Here is a 24171-nt window from a genome sequence, read left to right as displayed (position 1 = left end):
ATTTTGTTTTCAGGTCAATCCGAAACCTTTTTTTTTTTCTTTCAATTTTTCAGAATTGTCAGTGAACCAAAAAATCAATTATTTGCACAGCTCTGCTCTCAAGTCTTCACTCCAGCACCAAAGCCAACTACCCTCCACGCCTTTGCCAAATGCCTTCTCCTCTGTGTAACTCACCTGCCCCACCGGCAACACTGGGGCAATACTGACCTGCCTTCTGGGGAGCTAAGACCATTTAGTGGGTATTGCCATGGAAGTACTTTGAACATAACAAACCCTATATACATGGCACTATCAACAGGAACTGCAAGACGTTAGTCCCAGAGAAAACAACTTTAGGAGCAGATCTCTCCCCACTCAAGATCAGACTAGGATACCTGGACTACCATTCAATGGAGTGACGGACTATTGCCCAGCAGAAGAGGCCATCCAATAGTCCAAAAAGCCATATCTTCCCCTTGTCTTTCAACCGTTGCTATGCTTTAATGTCCTGGCATGGGTTAATGGAGCAACTAGTTCTGGGTGAGAGTACAGGCATTTGGTGTTGTAATGAACATTACCAAAGTGTTAGTCGGTTGTAACAAGATTGCAAGTGGCCTCACATGACTAGCAGTTCAGTGCCTGCCTGACCTTGTCCTAGCCTGCCTTCACATATACACACCCTCCAGCACTTCCAGCCAAAAGGAAGAAAAAAGAAGTATGTGATTGTGCAATCACCTGCTACGATGCCAGCAACACTCCCTCCGATACTGCCGGGAGTGACTGCACGTGCTAACTGCCAGTCTGGGCTGCGGCAGGGCCATCGCTCCATGCAGGGCGGGCCCTGGCATCCCAGCCCTGTCCCAACAAAATCTGGTGGGTGCTGAGTACTCAGCCCAGTGCACTGGGAAAGACATCTGTGATATCCCCACTGAACAGACCAGCAAAGAGCCCTGTGAAAATAGGCAGCACTCAAACAGCATGGAGGAACCCCAGAAATCCCTGAATATCCCAGCTTTCAAACAGACCTGGGCCGTCTCCTTTCGGTATCTCAGAAGGTCACTGGTTCGATTGCAGGTCAACATACATCAAAACAGGGTCCAATGATGTCAGTGGGGTGACCTAGGTTAGGAACATAGGAAGTGGGAGAAGCCCAATCCCCCTTTCTATCTCCTGCCAAACCACAGCAGATCAACTTTCCATCCAATATGTATTGGAGCTAACCAGTGCCCTGTCCATCCAGTATCCCATCTCCTGCCATGCAGAAGCAGGACAATGGTCCATCAAGTCCACACCAGCACAGACCAATGGTCCTTCTATCTGATGTCTGTTCAATAACGGCCAGGACTGAATGCTACAGAGCTGGAAGTGTAACAGACTCCTCCCCACGTTATGTGTCTAAATGTGCAATATTCCGCCAGGGGGGTATTCCTTCTGGGCCAAAGCTGGCAACCAGCATCATGAAGCATGAGAATGGACAGTCCTTGTGATTTCAGCCTAGCTAGTGTCATTGTCAATGCTGTTCTTATCTGGACGTGTTTCTAACCTTTTTTTGAACCTCACTAAACTATTAACCTCAAATGTCCTGTGACAGTAAGTTCCAGAGCCAATTCCTTACACCCTTTTTTAACCCTAGGAAAACAGTTAACTTCCAGGTGTATGTCACCAAGAGGCTGGCTGTTTCCAAAGGCCTATCCTCCTGATACGACTCACCTTCTCTGCACAGCTCCCTGCGATTCCCAACCTTCCCCTCAGGCTGGGAACCAATGGGAGGCAGAGACAGGAAGCTACTGATATAGAGCTGGGAAGGCTGAGCCAGCAGCCGGTGGGAAAGGAGCACAGTCCCTGCTGACAATGGAGAGGTGAGTGACTGGGGGACTGATCCAGCAAGGTGGACGGAGACTGGAAGGGTCCATTCTGCTTGGGGGAGGGGGCAACAGCTGGGGGGTGAGAAGGTGGAGAGGACAGATTTGTCTCTAGCGCTCACAGGGTTACACATATCAGTGTAGTCTTGCTTCCTTATTTCTGTCTCTCCATGACCCAGGGTAAACATGAGCCCCATGGATTGGCTCCACCTCACCTTTTAGATTACAGGCCACTCTTCCGTCTCCAATAACTCTGCTAGTCCTCATCTTTGTAATGTATCCCCCCTGGTGGGAATCCGACCCCTGGGTGCCACCAGTCTGGGCTGCTGCTCTTCCCTGGGCTGTGCCCTTGAGACAGATGAGGTGAGCTGCACTGAGCAGCACAGCATGCAAGGGTCTGAGTGCAATAGCCGGAGAACTCACAACTAGGGCTGAAAGAGGGTGACGTAGAGAAAAATGAGGTGCCTTAATTAACAGGGAGGCTGCAATACAGCTGACCTCCCCAATAGTGGGCAAGACTCCCTGCTGTGGAACCACCAGAGGAACCGCTCCAGCATTCAACAAAGGCATGGACAGCAGAGCAGAGACAGTGTCTGCTGCATCACTTCTAAGAAAATCCTTCACCTGCAAATGCGCAGGGTAGGATGTTCTGTGTGTCACAGCATGTTCAGGAGGATGACGGCAGCAGTGCATAGAACCTGTGTGTAAGGTGGCCAGTCTCCACACAGCCAGGACAGAGTTTAATGTACTTGTCCCCCTATTCTTTCCCCACACACACGCATACACACACTTCTCATATGAAAAGAAGACCAACAGGCACAGTAACCAGCTACCTTGCTGAAGCCTGGATTCCTCCTATACTATCAGCTTCACGACCCCATTCTCGGGAGCCCGAGTGACCTTCTTGGGTAGTTTGAGAGGAGGTCGCAAGACTGAAGATAGTTTAAGCCCAAGGCAGCTGAGAGACCACACTGAGTGCTAATGCACCGGGAACCTCAAAGTGAATCCACGTTGCTGCTGGTTCTGTACCAACCTGGGAGCTTTATGAGTAAGAGATAGTCAGTCAGACAGAGCCTTAGAGAGAGGATGCCAGGAGCCTTCCCATCCTAGCAGCAGCATCTCTGTGAGGTTCCCATCCCCAGAGGAGGACTCTGCTTACTGCACCACACCCAGACTCCGGTTCCCTCTCTCCCTCCCCTAGCGCTCCAGCTTCTCTTCACAGGGAACCTCCAGCAATCAGCTTATCATGGTTACGCTCTCCTGGCATCCAACCTCGTGTAGCAGTAGCACTGTGGTCTCTGCCCCACCCACATGCTGCCTTGGAACAACACCCTGGGTTCACCCCACAGGTTCTGTGTCTAAGGCCTCCACACCACGGCCAAACAGTGCTTTCCTTCCACTACAGGGACACTAGCTAAAGGCCCTTCCCACCATGGGGGCTTGGGGCATCTCACCTCAGTGTAAGGAGTGAGCTGAGTGTGTAACTGATGTAGCTGTCATCTCCCACAGGGATGGGGAGGGTGTATCCCAACACAGTCAGTACATGCAACGGCACGCCGAACAGGGAAGAGGTAGATGGTGGGCTCTAGCAAAGCAATAACACATTCATGCACCCCTCCAAACAAACATATACGCACCTCCATGCACACTAAGGATGTAAAACGTTAACCTGTTAACTGGTGACCACAGTCTTACCAGCTAACCACCTTAACCATTAACCCCTGGGCCAGCGGGCCCAGCCACGGCGCCCAGCCAAAGCAGCACCGTCCGGCCAGAGCAGGCCCAGCCAGAGCAGCTCCAGCCCTAGCTGTGCCGGCCGGATGGGCCCCAGCCACTTAAACAGTTAACTGACTAAACAAAATATATTTTAACAATTTAAATGGTTAACTTTTTAAATGGTATTTACATCCCTAATGCACACCCCTACTGGGACTCACAAACACACACACACACCACACACACAGATGTACAAGCACCTCCACATGCAAATGCAACTCTCAGTGCTAGAAGCTACAGGTGGGTGGCCCCTGCAGGGAAGTCTGGGATGCTGATAGTGGGTCTGGGATACACAACCCATTGCACAGACCCACCATCCCACAACTCCCACCTTTCCAGTGGGGTTGAACTGCTGTGTGCAATGGGGTCTCTTTTGCCAGAAGCTGGGAATGGGTGACAGGGGATGGATCATTTGATGATGACCTGTTCTGTTCATTTCCTCTGGGGCACCTGGCATTGGCCACTGTCGGAAGACAGGATACTGAGCTAGATGGACCCTCCGTCTCACACAGACGGTTAACTGTTTAACGGTTAAGGTGGTTCTCTTCAAATGCCAGCAGCCATAGGGGAAGAAGAGCCCCCAGTTCAGTTTTTAATTAGGGGAAGGAAATACTGCTGGAGAAAGGAGGAGAAATGGTGTTCGGAGGGGAGGCTGGAAGACACTTGACTTCTGTAGGAAAGGGGGGAATGGGGAGAAGAGGTATCTTCAAGAAGGTGCCCCTCTAGGGTAAGCACTCAGCCCTCTGCCCTGGCTGCCAAAACCTCCTCTACCACCTTAAAAAGTTTTTAACAACGTGCCCATGTTAGATCCACAGGTCAGAACCAAGAAAAAGGGGGTCAAGGGATGAGGATGGCAGCACACTATGTGCCCACAGGGCCAAAGGGATAGAGAATGTCACATGCTCCAACCACCTCTTGTCCCACTCCCTGTAGCGGGAGGTGCTGTTACATCAGACCCACCTACCCAGAATCAGGGCAACATCCACCCACCTGCCTGTGCCATTTCTACCATGTGATCATGAAAATGATGGGGCATCAAGTCAGACTGTTGTTCTGTATATGTTGTGACAGGCACATGCAACACTCCAGTCCGTCATGTGGCTGAAAGGGCCAGTACAGTGGGGGCAGGGTGGGGAGAGGCCTGGCCAGGAATGGACAGGAGGAAACAAGCCTGCACCGCATGCGTTCCTTCAATTAATTTACACTGGTCTGCACACAAATGGGCTTTCTCAATATTCACCCTGAGAGCTTTACAAATCAGCACTGCCCGGGGAGCATCCACCTCTGGGGTGGAGGGCCGGTGTGAGTGTCCAAATCCATCACACGGGGGTTCTACTGAGGCCTCCATGTTTGAAAACTGGTCTGTGTGTGTGTGTGTGCGCGCCTATGCACACCAAGAGTGCAACACACGCTGCTGTTTCTTAAAACCAGTTGACCGACTGACGTTCCAAACAGGAGGAAACACAAGCGGACATCACAGCTCAGACCTTGTCAGTCTGATCTGACACTCGAATTCAGTGACTGATGCACACACACACACACACCCTCACTGGTGCATGCACCTCTGCCAGTACACACCCACTAAGGCACAGCCTGTGCTCAGGTTGACCCATGATATCACGCTTAAAATACAAAAGGAAAGCAAGATCAAAACGATTATTAAGCTGCTAAGAGAATTCCAGGCAGAGGCTGCGACCCTGCATGACTGAGAAGCAGCTTATGAACTGAAAAAAGGTTCTATCCACAGAGTTCACTCTTCTCCTGGGACGTACAGCTCTTCCCATTCAGCAAGTTTCCCCTTGTGACCCCCGCCTTTCTCCTCCTCCTGCTGCATCCTCTCAGTCTGCTGGGGCTTGTAAAATCAGGCACTAGTTCTACTCAGCTGTGGGAGTGGGAATTGGCATGTTCTCTGTGGGTCAGCTTCATTCCCTCACCAGTTCTTTTGATCTCACTGCAGAGTCAAGCAAGAAGGGGCCTTGAGACTTTGCCCAGCTGAGAACTGCAGCAGTAATTCAGGGGCCATGTGCATACAAGGGAGCATACTGCAATCACCTGCACTTCTGCAATGGAAGTGCAGTCAGTGGAGATGCTAAGTGCCGCACACAATGCTCCGTCCTGATCTGGCAGGCTGGAAACACTCTCTGTGGAGTGTACATCAGGCTACCCCCAGGCCACATTGTAGGCACGCACAGCCTATGCTCTGGCTGTCCTACAGTGAGGGTCCTCAAGGCAGACAGTCTGGGGAAGGGCCAGCCAAGGTCTGAACCCTAACATCACAGACCCACTGAAATAAAGATGGAGAAGGCATATTCCAGCCCAGCCAATCAAATCTGCCAGATCCTTCCCAGCAGTTCAGACACTGCTCCTTCCTTTGATCAAGATGACATGCTGGACTTCCTCAGAGACACTCAGAGGAGAAAGTCCTTGGTAGTTTCTCCCCACTAGGTCTGAGCCAGGGCAGAGGCTGCATGGGATGGGAGGAAAGGGGAGGGGAGCTCAAAGAGAGTCAAGAGGTTAATCATCAGTAGGTAAAACAACCAGAAAAAAAAACAGTCTGTTCCCACTACAGGGAAAGAAGATTTGTCAGAACTTTTATTTAAGCACCAAAATATGCTGGCAAGATATTGAAGTGTGAACCCTGTCTGGCAAGTGGGATGGGATGGAAGATCTCACCCACACCAATGCAAATCCAAGTGACTTCAGTGGAGTTACTCCTGATTTACACCAGTGTAGGACAGAAGAATCAGGCCTGTCTCACTGCTCTTACGAATGAAGGTGGGAACAGGGTTGCTAAAGATAACTTTGCAAAAGGACTCTATTAATAGTAATACTTTGCATTTCTATAGCAGCTTTCTATGAGGATCTCGCACTGCTTGGCAAATGCTAATAGATCAGGCCTCACTGCAGTTCTCTGTGGGTGGGTAGGGGTAAGTGTCATTATTGGAAGTTGAAGCTAGACAAATTCAGACTGGAAATGAGGAAATATAAGGCACACAATTTTAAGTGAGGATAATTAACCACTGGAACAACTTACCAAGGGTTGTGGTGGATTCTCCATCACTGGCAATTTTTAGATCAGATTGGACGTTTTTCTAAAAGATCTGTTCTAGTTTAAACAGAGATTAATTCAGGGCAGTTCAATGGCTGGTGTTATATAGGAGGTCAGGTTAGATTGTTACAATGGTCCCCTCTGGCATTATAATCTAGTCTATGAATCTGTGCATTATCCTTGTGACATAGATGGGGAAATTGAGGCACGGGGAGGTGAAATGACTTCCCCAAGGCTACACAACAAGTCACGGACAAAGATGGGAGTGGAACCCAAGAGCCCTAATTTCCAGTAGAACCACTAGACAAGGCTGCTTCCCCAGTTACAAATGGCTGATCACTGTAACTGGTGGAGGGTTCTGATCAGCTCCCCACCAACGAGCAGTTCTCCATTACAATATTTCTAGATTACTGGTCTATCATGCACAGGAGCTGCACAGTGAGACTGCAACCCTGCTGGTTACCATGACTACATCACTGCTCCTGCTCGGGATGGAGATGACAGGATCGGCAAGGGAAGTAACTGAAAGGAGCTGGCATTATCCTTCATCCTGAGGGGAAGTGATGGAGCTGACCCAAGGCTGTGCTCAGTTGGCCACATGCTAAGCTAGCTCCACGGAGCTATCCACTGCCATTAGTTTCCCTCCACAGGGAACTGCTCAGATGGATAAAACTCTCAGAAAGAGTGAGGATGCCCTGACAGCTCTGCTGGCAGGCAACTCCCCTGCGAGTGAGGGACCCCACTGCTCCAGTCCCCCAACCTCAATCACTCTCTAATGAAGGGAGATGCCAAAGTGTAGCCTGCATAGATGATCCCCCCAGCATGCAACACTCCAAACAGCCTTGCTGCACTGCACACTGGGACCTGCAGCACGCATGGGTGAGTCTGAGAGTGGCTACCATTTGCTCCAATTTATGCTGACTAGGCACAGCCCACCAACTCCTGGCAAGTTTGCGATGTGGCAAAGTTTGGGCACCACCTAGTGTAAATTAACACACTCACTGGCAGCTCTGCTTCTCTGCTGAACAAGGTGAGCACCATGCCCCTGCTGGGGGAGGTACATCTCTCTGCCCTGCCCCCAGCCCCCTGGGAAGGGCCCCTAAGTAGACACAGCACAGTCACATGGCTCTACTGCTCCACACCCTACCTCCAAGGATTTAAGCCACTTCTAGGGCTTCACATAGTTCTGTGTAAAAACTCCGGCCAGTTTCTCTTCCAACAAGCCACATGTCCCCAGCCCGACTCTCAGGAAAGCAATGGCAATGCCCCCACTGACAACACCATGGAGCTAATCAGCCGCTTGGTGCATTGCACTGCTCATCCACCTCATTCCTGCATTTGTGTGATGTCCACTTGAACAATGAGCTCCTCAGGGCAGGGACCATGTCACCCTGTTGTCCCTGCCTAGATAATAACAATGATGATGATATATGAGCAATGAGTCAGTGGGTTTCAGTTCAGTTCCTACTGTCTCTCTGTCTAGTTCCCTGTTCTGCACAATGGTGTCTGAGCACTCAGACAGGAGTTCACTTCATGCCTGGCACTAACTGGCCTGTATGCAGACAGGCTTGGCAGGAAGCCCAAGAACCGGATGGGCCATCGCGGATCTAGAGAAGCCCATCTAGGTTGGGCTGAGGGACATTCATGAGGCACCTACACAGCCCAGGCTGGGCCTCGTCCCTAGATCAATGCAGGCCTTTGGTCTCCAGGGCTGCCCAACCAGCACCTTTTCCACACAAAGGATGCAGAGTACATGGCAGAGTGGAGCAGACGGTCCCTCCATGAGTCCCTAATTTTTGCCATCATCAGCCACTGAAGAGCTCCTTAGGAGGCATTCAGGTTCTCCTGGAAACCTAAGGTCAAGAATCCCAGCAATGCTGTATCCAATTGATATTCAGAGACATGTGTGCCGGAGGACAGGGGAAATCAAATGCACTACATTCTGCTCTCAGCACATGACTCAGGAAATTGGCACAGGCCCCCACAGATCCTGCAAAGTCACCTGAACCCAGCTGAGAGGCAATTTTGAGAGGCCCCTTCTCTCCCATACAACCCTCTCCACTGTTTTCCCAAAACACTGGTAACACTGTGTACTTGTGCCTGTTTGTTTGGACGATCACGCAGCCAGTTAGCACCCTTCGTTAAGTTCTTTTGCCAGAGCGGTTTACTCGCATGTGCAGTATTCTGCAGTCTTCCCTTTTACTACAGCATTGCAATTAGCCCTGCTGACCTCTGAAATCCTCAGCCTCTCTAAGCAGCCATGCATTAAATCCTGGATTCAAGAGTGGAAATAGACTTCGTAAAAGGCTTATGACCCTATTTATTACATTATACGCATGATGGATCCCAACACTACAGCATAATACCTCATTTAATGCATTGCAGTCGTTGCTTTCTCTGCCTCTGTGCCAAGACAGACAGACAGATGGACAGGTAGGTAGTGGCGAAGACAGCAGAGCCTTGGCAGATGTCTATTACAGTCAGTATCTTGCATTGCTAAAGGAGTGCGCACACAAGCAAAGATGTGGATTGAAACAAAAGGTAACACACTGAACTCTTATATGGCGTATGGCATATCCGCCACACATATGTACTCTTTAGACCAGGTCACAACACAAGCTGACCATGTGGGGCATCACACTGACTCCAAAACTCATGCTCTGGGTAGGCCTCTCCCTCGGACAGTGGATTCAACAGGCAGGAAGCTCACTGGCACAGCAGGTCTTCGTTCCTGGTCCACTGGGAATGGGTTGGTGCCCAGCGATTGAGCAAAAGCAGCAGAGGCAGCCCTTCCCATGGCAGAGCTCCAGATCGGTATTCACTCTAAGCCTTCAGCCATTCTGTACACACACATGCATGACAGCAGCTGTCAGCACCACTCCTGGGTCCAGCAACATAGGGCTAACTGGCACTGCTGACTCTAAACACTAAACATGGGACTGTCTAATGTAAATCATTGGCTAATGATAAAAAACGAGTCTGGATACAAACAGCAGAAGCCCAGTGCTTGGGAAGCATGTGCTGTGGGCAATGCCATGTATGTACTGCAGCTCCACAGAGGGTCAGCAAGTCACCCAGCAGCAGAATTCTGGGCGTATTTTTTCCTTTAGTAAGGCGTGCCTTGAAAAGGAAACAATAAGAAATTCACTGAGCATAACAAGTCAAGTAGCTAAGGGACCTTCCACATCCCTGTGGAAAAGATACAGCAGCCACATCCTATGCATGTTCCAGTCAGAGACTGGATCACAAGTCAGATCAGTTAGCACTTCAAACAGCTCAGCTGAGTGACAAAGCCTATGGCAGGAATGCCTGGGTTTGAATATCAGCCCTGGAAAGGAGGGGGCACGTGTGGGTGTCTCTGTCTATACAGTTATAAATAGATGGGTACAGAGACTCATCATGCAGCACACACTGTTCATCATACCCAATGTTCTTAGGACAGCAACACAGATATACACAAATGGAGGATCCCACCACAGGAAGGGTCAAGCCCATATAATCATGATGCCCAGCCCAGTCGTAAATCAGATCAGAGAGATCACAGGTTAAATCAGAGACCACATTACACAGCTATGGGGAGTTATCTTTCCACTGACATTTGGTTCACACTTCAAAAGGATTTTACATCTGCATGTTGCTATAGCAGAATCCCCAGATAATGTAAGAGAGAAACTCCATATTGCAGTGCAATTTGGAGAGATGACTGCACAACACTGACCTACACATGCAGTCAAATCCTGCGCTCAGGTTCTTTCTTGTTTGTGGCTCCCACTGAAGACAACAGGAGCTCTCCATGTGTATCTGAGGGCAGAATTTGGCCCAAGTATGTGTCTCAGGAGCTGCATGTGGGGTGCATATAGACTTGTTAACCTGAAATAAGAATGGAGCCTGCAGGCCACCCTAATGGCCCAGCTGGCAGAAAAGACCAGAGTTCAATCTATTTCTTCAGGCTGCGTCCACTTTTACGCTCTCCTTCCAGACGGAGTGACCAAGACTCAAGGAACGGGAGCGACCGATCCCATGTTCCACTGGATGACCGTGTCTCAGATGGGACTGGAACTCCAGATGCTCCCATAGACCTGCCTTTCTGATATGTCTGACAGTGCATTCCAGTTCCTTCCACTGGCCACTCAACTAATTCAGCCAAGTGGTGCAGTAAAGCAAGGGCCACAAACAAGATGTTATGAAGCTATCTCTGACTAATAGAAATCACACACATCAAGACTCTTTCCATCCCACAGTTTTAAAGGGCATACTGCACATTTTTTCATTAAATGAGCTAAATGTATTTTTAATGTGCTCAGTGCCACAAATACCAGGGCAACAAAGGGCATTCGCCTTCACTATTGTTTCCCTTTCCACCCCCAAATGTCACGCCTGCTGGCTCCGCTCTGATGCCCTGGAATTCATCATCCTGAGATGTCACAGCCACGGCTCCCATTAGAGCCCCGCTGAAGCACAGAACTTGCAGAGGTGCAGGGAAGTGAAGTTATTTAATCCTAAGCACAGTTTTGCCTTGTGTATTTCTGAATATGATTAGTTCATCCCATTGGCCTATAAAATATTAACAAAACAGTTGGCCAAACTTGCACTCTTGCCTCAAATTATATTTAGATATTTGAAAAATAAATCCGCAATTCCCCTTTAAGGTAGCTTTTTATCTGCTGCCCCCACTTAGGATGCTGGATGTTGCTGGTAATAGCAATGAGAATAATCCCGAAGCATGGAAATAACACAGGACCTGATTTTTCAAAATTGCCCCGCTCCCCTTTACACAGCTCAACAAACTGCCCAGAAATTACAGACCAGTGAGCTTAACTTCAGTACCCGGAAAGATAATGGAGCAAATAATTAAGCAATCAATTTGCAAACACCTAGAAGCTAATAAGCTGATAAGTAACAGCCAGCATGGATTTGTCAAGAACAAATCGTGTCAAACCAACCTAATAGCTTTCTTTGACAGAGTAACAAGCCTTTTAGATGGGGGGAAAGCAGTAGATGTGGTATATCTTGACTTTAATAAGGCTTGTGATACTGTCTCGCATGATCTGCTCATAAACAAACCAGGGAACTACAACCTAAATAGAGCTACTATAAGGTAGGTGCATAACTAGTTGGGAAATGGTTCCCAGAGCGTAGTTATGAGTGGTTCACAGTCATGCTGGAAGGACATGACGAGTGGGGTCCCGCAGGGAACAGTTCTGGGTCTGGTTCTGTTCAATATCTTCATCAGTGATTTAGATAATGGCATAGAGAGTGCACTCATAAAGTTTGCAGACGATACCAAGCTGGGATTGCAAGGGGTTGCAAGTGTTTTGTAGGGTAGGATTATAATTCAAAATGATCTGGACAAACTGGAGAAATGGTCTGAAGTTAACAGGATGAAATTCAATAAGGACAAATGCAAAGTACTCCATTTAGGAAGTGCAGTTGCACTCATACAAAATGGGTTAGGAAAGAGTACTGCAGAAAGGGATCTGGGGGTCATAGTAGATCACAAGCTAAATATGAGTCAACAGTGTAACACTGTTGCAAAAAAAGCACGCACCATTCTGGGATGTATTAGTAGGAGTGTTGTAAGCAAGACACGAGAAGGCATTCTTCTGCTCTACTCCGCACTGATTAGGCCTCAACTGGAGTATTCGCAAAAAGAAAAGGAGTACTTGTGGCACCCTAGAGACTAACCAATTTATCTGAGCTCACGAAAGCTTATGCTCAAATAAATTGGTTAGTTTCTAAGGTGCCACAAGTACTCCTTTTCTTTTTGCGAATACAGACTAACACGGCTGCTACTCTGAAACTGGAGTATTGTGTCCAGCTCTGGGTGCCACATTTCAGGAAAGATGTGGATAAATTGGAGAAAGTCCAGAGAAGAGCAACAAGAATGATTAAAGGTCTAGAAAACATAACCTATGAGGAAAGATTGAAAAAAAATTGGATTTGTTTAGTCTGGAGAAGAGAAGACTGAGAGGGGACAGGATAATAGTTTTCAAGTATGTAAAATGTGTTACAAGGAGGTAGGAGAAAAATTATTCTCCTTAATCTCTGAGGATAGGACAAGAAACAATGGGCTTAAATTGCAGCAAGGGTGGCTTAGGTTGGGCATTAGGAAAAATTTCTTAACTGTCAGGGTGGTGAAGCACTGGAATAAATTGCCTAGAGAGGTTGTGGAATCCCCCCATCATTGGATATTTTTTTAAGAGCGGGTTAAACAAACATCTGTCAGGGATGTTCTTGATAATACTTAGTCCTGCCTTGAGTGCAGAGGACTGGACTAGATGACTTCTCAAGGTCCCTTCCAGTCCTAGGATTCTATGATTTTGTGTTTCTATTATTTTCAAAAGAGCTCAGTACTCCAATTCTGGATGCTGAGTACCTCTGAACATCTTCCCAGCTCACTTAGGTACCAATGGGGAAAATGGGCTCTTTTGAACGTATGGCCAACAGCATCCTCCAAAAAAGTAAATACATGCATATATTAGGTGAGGGTGATGTTGATCATTTCTTAATTAACATTATGTATTTAACACCCACTGTGTGCTAGGTGCCTTACAAACAAATAGGGAACTAAGGTCTCTGGGCAGGGGAGCTTACAGTCGAATTGGTGGGACAGTGTAGGGAGTTTTCACCGGTACTGTCTGTATGATACCTGCTCTGGTTGATAAAGACGTGCCTTCAGTCAACAGGTCTACCAATGCAGCACCTTTCCCCAGCACTAAATTCACACACACACCCCATGAGAAACAAAGCAAAGCTTTCTTAATTAACAAAAACAAAGCTCTTTAAACAGGGAGAACCCAGCCTGTTAGTATCCAGCCTGTTCAATTCCCAAGAATTCAGGGAACATGGAGAACAGACTGGAACAAAGTTCACCGAAGCCTCACTGGATGCCAGGTGAAGAGCATTCATGAAGCAGGAAAGGGCTCTGTCAGCTGGTAGAGCACAAGTCACTACGCAATCCCTCTCCCCTGCTGTGGATGTGGCCTGAGAGTCCTCTGAAGAAGTGGTGATGGGAACCAGGATGGCTATGCAGGGCTCAGAGACCGAAATGATTAACCAGGGCTAAAGATGTTGCTCTCAGTAGTGGGTTTCCTCGTTGAAGGGTAACAGCATTGCCTTAAGGAAATGGCACATTTTCCATTGCTTTGCCAATGCATGTACTTAGGACAATCAAACTGCCCAAATTAGGGTTGCGCTGTCAACTTGCCCAAAGCCAAAGAACCACATCTCCTCTGCATAACATGAAGCAAACTGCAGTACTGTCTTCAATAAAGAGGCAGCCTACTGAGTCTACAGGGTCCACCTTGAAATGCTCTTTCTTAATCCCAGCAGAAGCGCTATCTTCCCGAGGAGATGTAAAACCAAGGCTCCCTCAGCATTTGCCTTCAGTGGGCGTCATGGGAGCTGGATACCGTATAGCCTGATTATTACTGTTACCTTATTGTATACGTGGCTAGATGAAATAGTAATCACTGTTTGCTTGAAACCAATCCAGCTGGTCCAGTAATGGACAATTATACTGCCCTGGATATTCTCTCCTGTGCATGCAAAAAGCGCAGTCACTATGGCATCCTGCCTCTGCAACACCTATTGCAACATTTCAGTGCTACATTTTCACTTTCATAATGCAAACATGACAAGTAATTTCTACCACCAAGCACTCAACTAGGCTAAAAAACCGCCCAGATGCAACGACAGCAAGCAACACTTCCTCTTCCCAACAGCACCTCATGGAGGGTCTGATCCTGAGCTCACTTAACCCGTGTAGCTCCACTGACTTTAGTGGAGTTACGCCTCATTTACACCAGAAGAAGTGAAAGCAGAAACAGGCCCAGACTCAGGACAGCAGGAGGTTATGCTCAGACAACTTGCAAACTTGCAAACACCACCATACAGGGATTGAAAAGAAACCTGATTTGATGGTGACAGGCTTCCTGGTGTGTGCATGTATCTCAGCAATGGTGTTCCTCTGCACACTGCTCTGACCACACCAGCTTGATACACACAGGGACCTCCGATCCTGTGGCTTGGCAAGGGTATTCTGGTCCCCTGGAGAGTCCTGTCAGTTTCAGGATTTTCTTGCCCTTGAACTGCAGGGAAACTAGGGCTCCTCAGGGGAGGTGAAGGTGGCTCTTAGCCGGGTGAATGCATGGCCACCCTGCCTGGGATTAATAGGTCACTTGCAGCTCTTTCTGAATAACAAATTTGGAAGCTGCAGCAGCAATGAACTCCACAAACTGAAACAAGAACTGAGCTGCCTGACCAGCAAAGGCTTTCTCACCGGAAAGGGGCTTTTTCTTCCAGCATGCTCAGTACTGCTGCTGGGAGCAAGTTCACAGCTTAGGAGCAAGACAGAGAGAGAATTTAGCAAGTCCGTCTAATCAAAATATAATTCCCCACAATGATTTTATTGCAAGAGCTGGAGGCACTGCTTTCATCCTAAGCTGCATTTTATTGCTCCCCTCAGCAGCAAAGGAAAACAGCTGTGTAAAGAATATGTCGTTTGGTCCCAGGAGGAACACAGGGGAAGCGTCACATCAGTGTTCCCAATGCCCCAGAGTCTCTCCCACTTACATTGTGATGGGAGATGAGCAGCCACAGCCATCTGGGACTCCTCTACCTCTCTGCTGCTCCACACAACAATAGCAAGGGGCCTCTTGTTCCAGTGTGAAGGGAAATATGCGTCATGTTCAACCATTCTAGCTTCCCTTCCCAAGGCTGGGAAAGATTCTGGCTCTGACTGCCTGGGAGGGGAATCCGGAGACACAGAAAGGGATTCAAAGAGCTGCTAGAGATGCACCAGCAGTCCCTGTCTCTCACTGCTCCTTCATTCGCTCCATACCTCAGACGTGGACTTGCAACCCCCCCCCCCCACACACACACACACACACAAAGCAGTGATCTGCCACTTGGATTATAACACTGAACATTTTGAAAGTGGAAAGCACAAAAGAAGTGTTAGCGGCAAACTTCTGCCCCATCTTGGGACAAGGGGGAAAGAACAGGGAGAGGATAAATAAAGCACTGCCAAGCCGCACCCTAGCACGTCCACCCAGTAAATGCTAACCAAATGCTAGCCACAGTGGAAGGTGACGGTCCACCCAGCACACCTGGCCCCGGGGCTATGACCAAGTTCATGCTCCCACAGCTCCTTGCATACATGCTGGTATTCCAAAGCAAGCACGGGGGAGTGTGGAGGAAGCCCTGACCCTGTTCAGCTTCTACAGAAACTAAGGTCCGCAGACATGTTTGCAGGGTTTGATTTCCCTTTTTCAACTCTAAGGTAAATAAGCTGCTGTTTTTAAATCATTGTAAACTGGTGCATGCGAGCCCCAAAGTGAAATGGCCAAGGAGCAAGAGCGGAGCCGACAAGACCATAAGCACTTGCAGGACAAGGCGACATAGACATAGCGGTGGGCGTGCATAAAATACCTCCCACATCCTGGATGCTACCGCAACACAAACAATAAACAAAGAGAAAAGGAGTACTTGTGGCACCTTAGAGACTAACCAATTTATTTGAGCATAAGCTTTCGTGAGCGACAGCTCACTTCACCCAAAATAAACAAACAGTAATTTGTGTCTTTTCGTAGTCCAGGCTGAGAGAAATGTGGAAAAGCAAACCAGCCTACCAGTACATAGTGACAAACTCAGGAAATGTCTGGCATCACACCCGCAGCTGGTGCTAATGGGCACGGCTTCAATGAAACTAGGCCAATTTACACCCGTTGATGATTTGGCCCATTAACTTTAGCCTGTTAGCGGTCTTTATCACTACAACGTCAACGATTTTTTTAAAATCTCTCTCCCTCTTCTAAGTCTCTACAACCTGGTATTTGTCTAGCATGCAGCCTGGGCTAGGAGATGGGGAATGTCCTTCCTATTCATTTAAACTTGCAAGGAAAAGTGTGGTGACTATAATGCCATTTGCGATATGGTTGCTGAGACCACAGAACCTAGTTCACCAGACCCCATTTTAGGGACCTTCTCCCCAATACATGCAGCAGCGCACCATCCAAAATACAACCCTGTGGAACACGCATCACATGTTCCACTGCGTACTCTGTGGCCAAGGAGAAGAGAAATGTGTTGTGTTGCCAAGGCTGTGTGCCATAGACAGCTGTGCTGTTCAAAAAGCCAGCTCCAAGGCTGGCTCCCTGGCAATCTGCAGTTCACAGGGTTTAGAAGCCATCTCTCTCTGTTAAATCACTTTATTCTGCCAAACCATCACGAGAAACATAAGCCTCTACAGTGTTGCCATGGAGCGCAGCTACGCCATGGAAGCGGAAGCTGAAAAGGGGATTCCTCTGACCAAAAGCATTTACCGACAGAGGCCTGTTCTGTGGAGCATATGAAAGGAGTCTGGTAGATTTCTGTAGACAGGCATCCATACCTCATCACGTCTGGCTCCTTGGTTGGCAGTCTCAGAGAGAAGCCAAGAACTGCATGAGCTGTGGTCTCTACCCTAAAGGCAGTCCTTCCAGGGAACACGTGCCCGGCTGCTGCACCAGCTCTGGGGGGAACAGAGGGATTTGGCCTCGCGGGCTGTCAATCTGGCACTAAATTCACAACCTGAAAGTGGCACCGCGGTGAAAATACAAGTTTCACTGCAGTGGTACTTTGCACACAGACACTCCCATCAGAGCTCCTGCACTCTGCCCCCTGCCTTCCGAAGGACCATGGGACTCGGAGTTAGTTTCAGTTCTTTACACTCATTGAAGACTGGTCCAGAGCAGAGGGGAAAGCCAAATGAGCATATATCTTGGTTTACTGAGTGAAGCAAAAACAACACACTCTAGAGGTCCTGCTAAAGATCAGGGTCTTCTGCAATTCCCCCATTTCACCAACACAAGTCATAATGCCCTCATGTCAGAGCCACCCTCCCTCCAGCCAAGGTGGGGTGAATCCTGCCCACTGGTGAGCCCATTAATCCTAGTCTGTGTGTTGCCCAGAAGAAGGTCACTGTTAAGTGTCATGGAATGCTCCTTCCCTGCCTTCTGTCTCTGCTAGCCTGGAACATGAATGCCGAACTGCCACATGACAGAATGCTCTTGGGCCAGTCCCTAACTTAACTGAAGGAAACCAAAGGGCAATGTATGAAACCTCCGTGTCTTCCACTGTGAGAAACACAAAAGATGGATGCCTGCTAGACAGTAGAACAGTCGCATAAAAAGCACAGCAATTCGCTTCCAGCCTAACCCTCCAATTAGCTCAAAATAGCAGGAGTCACTTATTGGGCCAAGGAAAGGGGAATATGTGCATGGCAGAGACTATGCCATACAGTGCTATCATGCAACTCAACAACACAGCAGTGTTAGGTTCGAGGCTCAGCGGTTTAAAGCCAGTCTCCTTAAGGGAAAGAAGAAGAGGTTCTTTTGGAAATCAGCTGGGGAGTTTGGGGGGGGTGGATGTCAGTGCATTTTTACCCCGTCAGGTTGTCAAACGAAACCCTAGAGGAAGTAGAATTTCTTACTATAAAGAGGCTTTTGACACTGGAAAGGTTAATGTGGGCAGGCATGCTGGAACAATTTTTATAGTGGGGGTGCTGATGAGAACCACTGAACTAAACCGTAAATTCTGCATGTGATGGAAACCACCTCAAGCAAGGGGGTGTGGCAGCACCCCCAGCACTCCTAGTTCCAGCACCTATGATGTGGGATAAAAGTTTCCTTTGCTAGAGACAGCAGGTTAAGACCTTAATTATTCACCTGTGGGGTAGATGCCTTTGAATCACAGGATGAAACAAGGAAAGGAATGTGCTGGTACGACACAGACAAAACCCCAAACCCACACCAGGATGCAATCAGTGGATTCCTACTATGAATACTAAACACAAATTGCCAGAAAAGCAAGGCTTGAAAATGGGCTGACCTGTGCATAGGTTCTGAAAAGGGACCAGTCCCACCCGAGCTGCCAGTGGGAATTCTCTGCCTCTGCTCCTAGCAGTTAGTACCTCATCATTGAAAATGACAAATTCAGCAGCAAGCTGTACTCTGGATTTTTCACATTCAGCACTGAGATATAAGCTGTTGCTGCAACTCCAAGCAGTGGCCACCTTCCCAAAATGTCTGTGTTCTGCTTTGGATGTATCAGTCTGCTCTTCAATAAACTCAGATTCAGTAATCATCGCAACACCTCTCTAGACTTGTACATGGCTACTATTCTCAGACCCTTCTTCCCACCTCTTTTCACTGACTCACACTACAAGGGAACATACCTGCATGCATCCAACAAAAGGTATGCTTGACACAAGTGCAAAGAAGGGTCATCTTTGGCTTGGCCTAATTACTCCAGGCCTCAAGACAAAAAGTTTTGATAAACAGCTATTGAGCAAGACTGAGAAGAGGAGCACACAAGAAGTAGAACATGGGTTCGAGCTATGAGAAATAGCTGGAGAAGAGCAAACTGCTTAATGATTAACAATAATAATTAAGTTGCTATACTGCTTTTCAACTGAGGACCTCAAAGTGCTTTTGCACCCATTAATGAATTAAGCTGTTAACAAGGTGCAGAGAAGCTAAATAGGGAATAAGGTATTTCAGTTCATGTGATCTTTAAACGTCTCCAAGCAGCAGCCTGTGTTATTTTTTCCGATGCTAATTTTTAAACAAGTCAAAAATGGAAAAGTCAGACTGAGCCTTGTTATTCCACAGAATCAGAAAAGATTCCATAACCCGACTGGTTTTATCCACTATGCCTGGTCCCTTCCAACACCTGATACCCTCGACAAATTAGCTGCAATTGTCTTTATCCTTTTAAGATTAAATGAGCAGCACAGAACGCATTAAATTGGCCTATCAATCATACATTTCAGGTCACTTTCAAAATAAGCCCATTTTGGTAAGAAAAGTAAAACATAAAAAGAAAACCCTTTATTCTCTTTGTGTAGCAATGCAGTTATCATGAGAATAATCATTACCTTCCATATGTAAATAGAGGTTAGCATGCACCCTCAGTACAATCCTGAGTAATTAAGAGACTGATGCAAATAACCATGTTAAACTTGCACTGCGCCTCTCAGGGATTTTGTCTGTTTAGCTGGGCTGGGCCACTAATCACCTACCGTTTTTGTGCACCTTGCTGTGAATTTCTGCAATACTGCTGCAAAAGAAAGGAAAAGGGGGGATGATGGAGGAGAGCTGGAGTCCTTCAGGATTTCCATGAAGGAAACGGATAATATTCATGATCTCATGGCCTCCTGACATTTTAGCCTCTTTGGATAATCTGATCATGTGCTAGAACACTGGGGACTTTGCAGGAGCAGCTTTCAGGCTTCATTGAGAACTCAGTAAGCCAGTTGTAAGCACAGGCTAGTACAGTAGTAATGGGGAGAGACGTCAGAGGCGAGCCTAGGAACCGCCTCCCTTTTATAGTTATAAGCAAAACATGTGACCAGAGCCTTCACTGCAGTTTCATCAGAGGTTAAGGTACAAGCACGACACACACTTACAACTTCAATCATTTCTCAAACAAATCACATGCTGGGACTTTAACCCTTCTATACATGTGGGGGAGAGAAGCGAAATGAAATTAACAAAAGCACCTTCCATACATACCCTATAACCAACACAGACTGCATAACACTTCTGAGGAAGCCTGCGCAGTCTGCAAAGATCTATTTGCTGCTGTTCACATTACACACACAACAGATGACAGATTAGCTATAACACTATGTATGTACATAGTGCTACTACTAAACTACTGTGTATGCTATATATGAGAGAGAGATGCAAACTTAGCAAATATTATGTCAAGAAATGTCAGGGAAAAAACACTCTTATTTCATCACAACCCATTTCACAGTTCCAAACTTTGCAGAAAATATTCACGATATGGTGGTGTAGCAGCAAACATACAAACTCTCAAAAATGTCTGCATCAGGATATAAAAAAGAAGAGGGGAAAGATTCTTATTGGAATAGCGTTTTTAGATTGTTTTTGCATTTTAAATTCCTTCGGCTGTCAAAGTGCATGCACAGCATATATAATTATTTATTTCATGTTAAACAAGCAGAAAAGATGCATTTTATTACTGGGTCTCGTACCCAAGACCTTTCACCTGCATAGAGAGAAACCAGACGTTTACAGATTGTAACCTTTCTGAAATACTTTGTTTTTGTAGAATGACATCTATCTATACAATCTCATATTCTCCAGTGGTTCCTCATCACTAATTCCTCTGGTAATAATAAATCCTTCCAACCAGAAAATACAAACTCTGTTTATAAAATGTCCTCCCCCCACTTCTCACCTTTTCTGACCCTTCATCTGTAATCAAACTGTCAGCAGCTTGCAGTTAATAATGAAAGTTGCCACACACACATCCCCACTGCCCCATGTCCCATGCCAAACTGGAAATCTCCAGTGCTGGTGTATGCTTCGGGAGGCACAGAGACCACATCAATCTAGCTTGTGGCAAGACCAGCCGAGTTCTGTCTGGCACATGCACCGGGGGCAAATGAGATTTACTAAGTCTTCAACTATTATTTGTTATGAATCCAAACAGCAATTCTTCCCCATCTCCTGCAGTCAAAACAAATAAACCAGTGAGAGAAGAAGGGCTGGCATTTATGTGGCAGATCCACAATCAAAGCTGTTTTGTAATCTGTGGTTATGAGACTGAGGGTGTGTTGGGGGGAGGGTTATAAGTAACTATACAAAACTCTTTAGATTTGCAACAGGCTCTGGGCACATAAATCTGGCTGCAAAATGCGTGGTTGTGCTCCAGATCAGTCAGGGTTTCAGCTATTGCAATGTTTATTGTTTAGCCCCTTTCCACCACCCCCCAAAATGGAAAAGCATGCAGCCTCTGATATATCTAGCACGCACCCTCTCGTGATCATGCAAAAGCTGCCAAGGAGACTCAATCTGATTTTAATATCCAGCTCCGTCCAAAAAGGAGCTGATCCAGGTTTTTGAGTCGCTTATTTGCAACAGTAAGACCCCTCTCACTGCATCCCCCAGATCTCAGCCTTCATACATGTAACTGACACACAGCATGACTCATCCACACAGTCCAATTCTTATCTGCCCCCACACCACACAACCCCATCACCACCATATCTCTGGAGGACCGAGCAAGGGCAACCACAATGTTTAATCCATCTACCAAATGCCAGCCCTAGCATTCAGGCCAGGCTGTTTGTTGGGATGGGAGAAGCCAACCCAGGCAACCAATTCCCCTCTCACCCCTTCCTCCCCCACCTTCTTTCACCCACCTGTCTGAAGAAGAAGAAAGGAAACACACTTGGGAAGATGGGGGGTGAGCAGGAATCGATACATTAACCTGACAACTTTAAGGAACTCTGCACCCACAGGGGTTCTCAAACTGGGGGTCGTGACCACTCCAGGGGTTGTGAGGTTATTAAGCAGTGGTGGTGGGCGGTCAGCCTCCACCCCAAACCCCGCTTCGCCTCCAGCATTTATCATAGTGTCAAATATAAAAAACTGTGTTTTTAATTTATAAGACGTGGGGGTCGCACTCAGAGGCTTGCTGTGTGAAAGGGGCCACCAATGCAAAAGTTTGAGAACCACTGTGACTAGACTGTTCCTTCCCAGCATTCCCCCCCCCCAACACACACACTATCACTTCCTCCCACACAACCGGATCCCCCCGGCGCTGTCACCCCCTCCCCCAACAACTGCACTTCCTCAGACTGCCCCCACCCCCCCAGTCACACACAATAACCCTGCAAAGACGGACTGATTGAGCCCAGGTAGGGCCCTTGTGCCTTGATCGTCCCCTCCCCCCGTGTGTCCAGCCCGGCCGGGCTGCTGTGCATGGGGAAGGTGCCTGGCAGCAGCACCCAGGAGTCCACGTGGGAGTGGTGCTGAAAGTGCTCGGGCGCCGCGAGCTTTCCCCCGAACCAGGGCTCGAGCCTCCTCGGGAGCGCAGCGTAGCAGCCTCCCCGGTGCCAGGTCGCCCACTGCTGCGCGGGGGGCTTTGCACGCGCACCCCCGTCAGTCAGGGCTGCCAGCTACAGCCTCCCATGCTTCTCCCACTGGGACTGCAGCAGCAGCAGCGTGCAGCCCCCTGGGTCCCCCTCTGCCTGCCTGGTGCACGGAAGGATCACGAGTCCCTGCACCCCCAACCTCCCCGTCCCTGGCGTAGAGTGGGAGTCAGGGCTTCCTGCACCCGCAGACTTCCCTCGCCCTCTCTGCTGTATGCGAGGAACCAGGACTGCCCCATCCGTGGTACATGGAGAAACCGGTGTTTCTGCACCCCAGACTCCCCGGTCCTCAGTCCATGAGGGGGAGCGGGGCTTCTGCACCCCCGGATTTCCCTCTGTCTGGTGCATGGAAAGTAGGGCTCCCTGTCCCCGGTGCATGGGGGATCCGGGCTCCCTGCACCTCGCGGCTCCCCTGATCCCGGTGCATGGGATGCAGGGCTCCCCGGTGCATGGGGGATCCGGGCTCCCTGCCCGCAGTGCACGGGGTGCAGGGCTCCCTGCTCCGCGGCTCCCCGGTGCCTGGGCCGGGCTCCCTGCCCTGGTACCTGGCTGTCAGTGAGATAGCTGAACACGAAGGAGGAGAGCTCCTCGTCCAGGAGCGCGCTGCAGTCTGGCGCCGGCTCCGCCATCTTCCAGCTCCGGCTCAGGCTCCGGCAGCGGCGGCACCAAGCATGCGGCGAGCCTAGAGCAGCGCGGAGCCGGGAAGCCGGCGGGGCGGAGCCGGGCCGCACCGCGGGGAGGAGCCACGACCCGGCAGGCTGCAGAAGCCGGCACTGGCGGCAGGGCGGGGAGGACCCGGCACTGGCTGCAGGGCGGGGAGGAGGGGATCTTAGCCGGCCCGCCTGTGGGAATGCCCCCCCCCCCGCCGCCTCAGAGCCCGGGGAGGGGCCGGGTCCTGTGGTTCCTGGCCTGTCCCTGTTCTGTGCGTCCCCAAGGGGGCAGGCCCCCCCCCCGCAAGGAGCAGCCCTCCACAGAGCACCTCCCCCAAGTAGGGGTGCCAATTTTGGTTGGACTTATTCCTGGAGGTTTCATCACGTGATATCATCTTTAATTAAAGATTAATTTTTAATTCCGAGAGACTCCAGGACAATCCTGGAGGGCTGGTAATTGTTCACTCAAGGGACAGTCCCCCCTCGAGATGCCCCCCCCAAGGGATAGGACCCCCCCCGACAGCCTCCCCAAGAGCACCCCCAAAATGGGCATCCCTTCCTCAAGAGCCTCCCCCAAGGGGCCAGTCCTGCCCCCACCCCAGAGCATCCCCCATTCAGGTACTTAGCCCCACAGCACCTCCCACCATCCCCTTCCTTAGGAGGAAAAAAAGGAGTACTTGTGGCACCTTAGAGACTAACCAATTTATTTGAGCATAAGCTTTCGTGAGCTACAGCTCACTTCATCGGATGCATACTGTGAAGTGAGCTGTAGCTCAGAAAAGCTTATGCTCAAATAAATTGGTTAGTCTCTAAGGTGCCACAAGTCCTCCTTTTCTTTTTGCGAATACAGACTAACACGGCTGTTACTCTGAAACCTTCCTTAGGAGGGGCTCTGCTTCACCTCAC

At 48.8% G+C, this 24171-nt stretch overlaps 1 protein-coding gene across 2 annotated transcripts in view; it reads right to left on the bottom strand.

Moving 5' to 3' along the window:
* PPARGC1B (PPARG coactivator 1 beta) overlaps positions 1–23324 on the bottom strand; it is a 95590-nt gene extending 72266 nt beyond the window's left edge. For both annotated transcript variants that reach the window (XM_073355846.1, XM_073355847.1), the window contains exon 1: positions 23161–23324. In XM_073355846.1, the coding sequence (XP_073211947.1) occupies positions 23161–23244 (84 nt within the window). In that variant the 5' untranslated portion in view covers positions 23245–23324. The remainder of the gene's footprint in view (positions 1–23160) is intronic.
* Positions 23325–24171: the final 847 nt, after the last annotated feature.

This window comes from Lepidochelys kempii, chromosome 8, assembly GCF_965140265.1.
Source record: "Lepidochelys kempii isolate rLepKem1 chromosome 8, rLepKem1.hap2, whole genome shotgun sequence".
Lineage (NCBI taxonomy): Eukaryota > Metazoa > Chordata > Testudines > Cheloniidae > Lepidochelys > Lepidochelys kempii.
The sequence above is the reverse complement of the archived record's forward strand: the minus strand, read 5'-3'. Positions and strand labels throughout refer to the sequence as shown.